This window comes from Saccostrea echinata, unplaced genomic scaffold (genome assembly GCF_033153115.1).
Source record: "Saccostrea echinata isolate AGI-Se365-2 ecotype Australia unplaced genomic scaffold, CSIRO_AGI_Sech_v1 ptg000015l, whole genome shotgun sequence".
NCBI lineage: Eukaryota > Metazoa > Mollusca > Bivalvia > Ostreida > Ostreidae > Saccostrea > Saccostrea echinata.
Window position 1 is genome coordinate 741,181 of NW_026889764.1, and position 3,152 is coordinate 744,332.

The 3,152-nt window shown below is 33.4% G+C and overlaps 1 protein-coding gene across 1 annotated transcript; it reads left to right on the forward strand.

The window, feature by feature from the left end:
• Positions 1-972: 972 nt before the first annotated feature.
• On the forward strand, positions 973-2,436 carry LOC133187966 (uncharacterized; the record flags this gene model as incomplete). The annotated part of the gene is made up of 2 exons (XM_061323358.1): positions 973-1,045; positions 1,949-2,436. Coding segments are annotated over 2 exons (543 nt in total), but the record flags the coding sequence as incomplete, so codon positions are not given.
• Between the last annotated feature and the right edge of the window lie 716 nt (positions 2,437-3,152).

The following is a 3,152-nucleotide window of genomic DNA, read 5'->3' on the forward strand; positions in this document are numbered from 1 at the left end:
GTCGGATTTCGGCGAAATACTGCTCTGACGTCATAGGCGACAATTCAGTGATAGAGAGATGAGAATATGTAAACTATTTACAGAGTTATCGACGACAAATGCAGCTTAATTACGAAAAATGTTGAAAAAATTAATTCCTAGCGTGCTTTTTAATTACTATAGAAACATTAACTAGTTCTAAGGTATAAGGCTTTTGAGATATTTTCGTTTTTTTATTCGAAACATTCAGAATCTGTACAGCTCCGATTACGGCAATGTTTCGTGATCGGAAAATTATTTTTCAAGACTGCCATCCTTTACAAAACATACGTAAATTAATGTTATGCTAAAAACGAAGAATAACAGTTATATAATATTAAATTTGTAAATCAATGAAGTTAATACATGTGATAAGATGACAAATCAAATTGTATTGTGATGGTGATTTTCTTCGTCTTCGCCGCGTCTCCTTTGATATCGTCGCTGCTATTTTTTACAATGTTAACAGATTTTTTCTTGATGACAATTTTAAAATATAAGGTTATTCAATTTCATATCGATAAAATCAGTGAAATGGTCGTCCACAATGCAGAATATTCATGTTGTATCGCGGATATTTTAGTAAGATTAACTATAGAGCTGATCAGCCATTGTCGCCTTTGACGTCACAGGGTCACGTGATCGCTATCTAATTAACTTAGATTTTTAATTCAAGGATTTTCATTTGAGTCAATAATTGGTTAATTACCGCAAAAACACAAAATTTATAAACTGTGGTTATAAGGAACGTTCTACGCTTTTGATTTCAAATAATATAAGTCCTTTAAATGTTTTCAAACAATAGTACATATATAATTGTTTGAGGGTTCATTCCGTGTTAGAACAACGGTTTGCTTTCGTGTTATTGAAAACAATTGTCTACCGGGCTTCAAATGCATCTGGTGGGCATCAACTGTACAGTATTAGTTCATTTTTGTGCTTTTTCCATAAACTTCAGGTCCAACATTTACTATTTGGGGAAAGAATGCGTGCCCGAATGTGAATGGTACAGAAATGGTTTACAATGGTAATATCAACTTACTCTATATTACAGAGGAAATTGTAATGCATATCTTAACATTCAAATTTCTGCATTTCAGTCTATATGATAGAAGATTATGCCAGCAGCTTTATCTGAATCTGAAACATCAAATAAAACACATCAGGACATCTTTAAAAAAAATTGTTTGTTTGCACTCTCCCGACCGACTAAAAATGGCTGGACTCAAAACTGTTTTAACCTCCAGGAAACGATCATATTTTTTATTCATTCCGAAGTTTTCTCATCTCATCACTAACTATTTTAACTTCTATTTGCAAGTGTTTTTTGAGTAAAAAAGAAAAATTCCCCTACCTACCTGTCTAATATTTTTATCCTGAGTCGGGAAGGGTAAGCAAACATTTTTTAAAGGTGGCCTCATATGTACTTTTTGTCCTAGCATATTACCTTCTGGCTCTCACAATCAGAAAATATAAATATATAATTAAATTGAATATTAAAGATAATATTTAAATTAAAAAAAACTTCAGTTGAAATTCTTAAGACGAACCTGGTCTTAGAAAGATCCTATAAATCATCTTTATAAATACTAGTAATATTTTCAAACTTTAACATAGTTGAATGAGCAAATACGACATCCTATCTCTAAACCTACATCTAAATAAATAAATCTCTAAATCCCTAACCTATCCCTAACTGACTTTTACGTATACTTTTACTTTTTTGAATCTGAAACCTATTTCTAAATCCGAAACCTAATTTTTCTCCTAATCTGAATTCAAAACATTTACCTCAACTCAAAAACCTATTTCTTAATCCAAAACATTTTTCAATCCTATCTCTGGTGTATTAATGAACTAATATTCACGACATCTTTACGTTCTGTCATAAAGATTAAGACTTTCCTTTAAGCTACTTTATTCATTTCAGGATTTACAGGTGGAAAAAGCTACTCAGAAAAGGGGGGTGGTGCGAACACACTTTGTCTTCCTCACAATCCAGAAAAGCTACCGTATGGTATTTCCGTTATAGACGGTGACGACTTCGGGCACCTGTATGGAGCAGAGTACCAATTCTCCGTACATCGCGTCCACATACAGGAAGATGTTCCATGTGCTGTATGTCGGGTCAAAATGGCGTCTTCTTCCATCATGATCCCGGGAAAACACTCTTGTCCGACATACTGGCGAAAGCAGTATTCTGGATTCTTGACGGCAAGTTGGCATGAATATGAAAGTACAGAATATCTTTGTCTGGACGATGATCCAGATTTCATAGAAGGATCCAGGCGCGACGACAACGGAAGGTTGTTTTACCCTGTGAAAACCGTGTGTGGTTCTCTCCCTTGCCCGCCATATGAGAACAATGTTCTCGTGGGATGTGTTGTTTGCTCAAAGTAGAATATAATTCATAATATGTTTGTTTCAGTTTATTTCATTCAACTTCGTACCACATCATTATTATTTGAGATATACAAACTGGTTGGTTAAGAAAGGAGTAAAATTTGTGTCCATCTGAACATGCTGAATTACGAAAGATTGTTGGAAGACCTAACCTCCAAATTTTTATACATTTGCCAAGGAGGAACTCCAACATAATTTTAAATATCATCTTCAGAGTACCTGTGTGTAAAATGAGCATGATTTTTATCGAAATAACTTTTAGATGTCCATTCAAAGATATAAAAATTTCTGATTTCTGTTAATGTGGAAGAAGCATTTCTCTAATATATAAAAAGCCTGGTCTCTAATTCTTCGTGAGGAATGGCTGTATAAAGTGTTGAAAAATCATGCTTCTTGATGCTGTGGATTTTGGGGACATTTTGAAATTTCAAATTTTCTGAAAGTTAATTTGGGAGTTTGAGAATTAACGTTTGATGGACACCACTTCTTGGACAAGAGGTTTTCCCTTCACATCAGTTCATATTTTCACATGACGTAAAGATAAGGTATTTTAGAACATTTATTAGATCCTCCAATATATGTTTAAATTTTTTATGGATGAAGTTAAAAAAATCAGTATCGGTACGGCTAATCAAATTCACTTCCGTTGACAAGGATATTTGAAGTGCTCATATAATCAACTAATGAGAATATCAATGAGTCTTAGGAATTTCTATATCATTTTACACTGG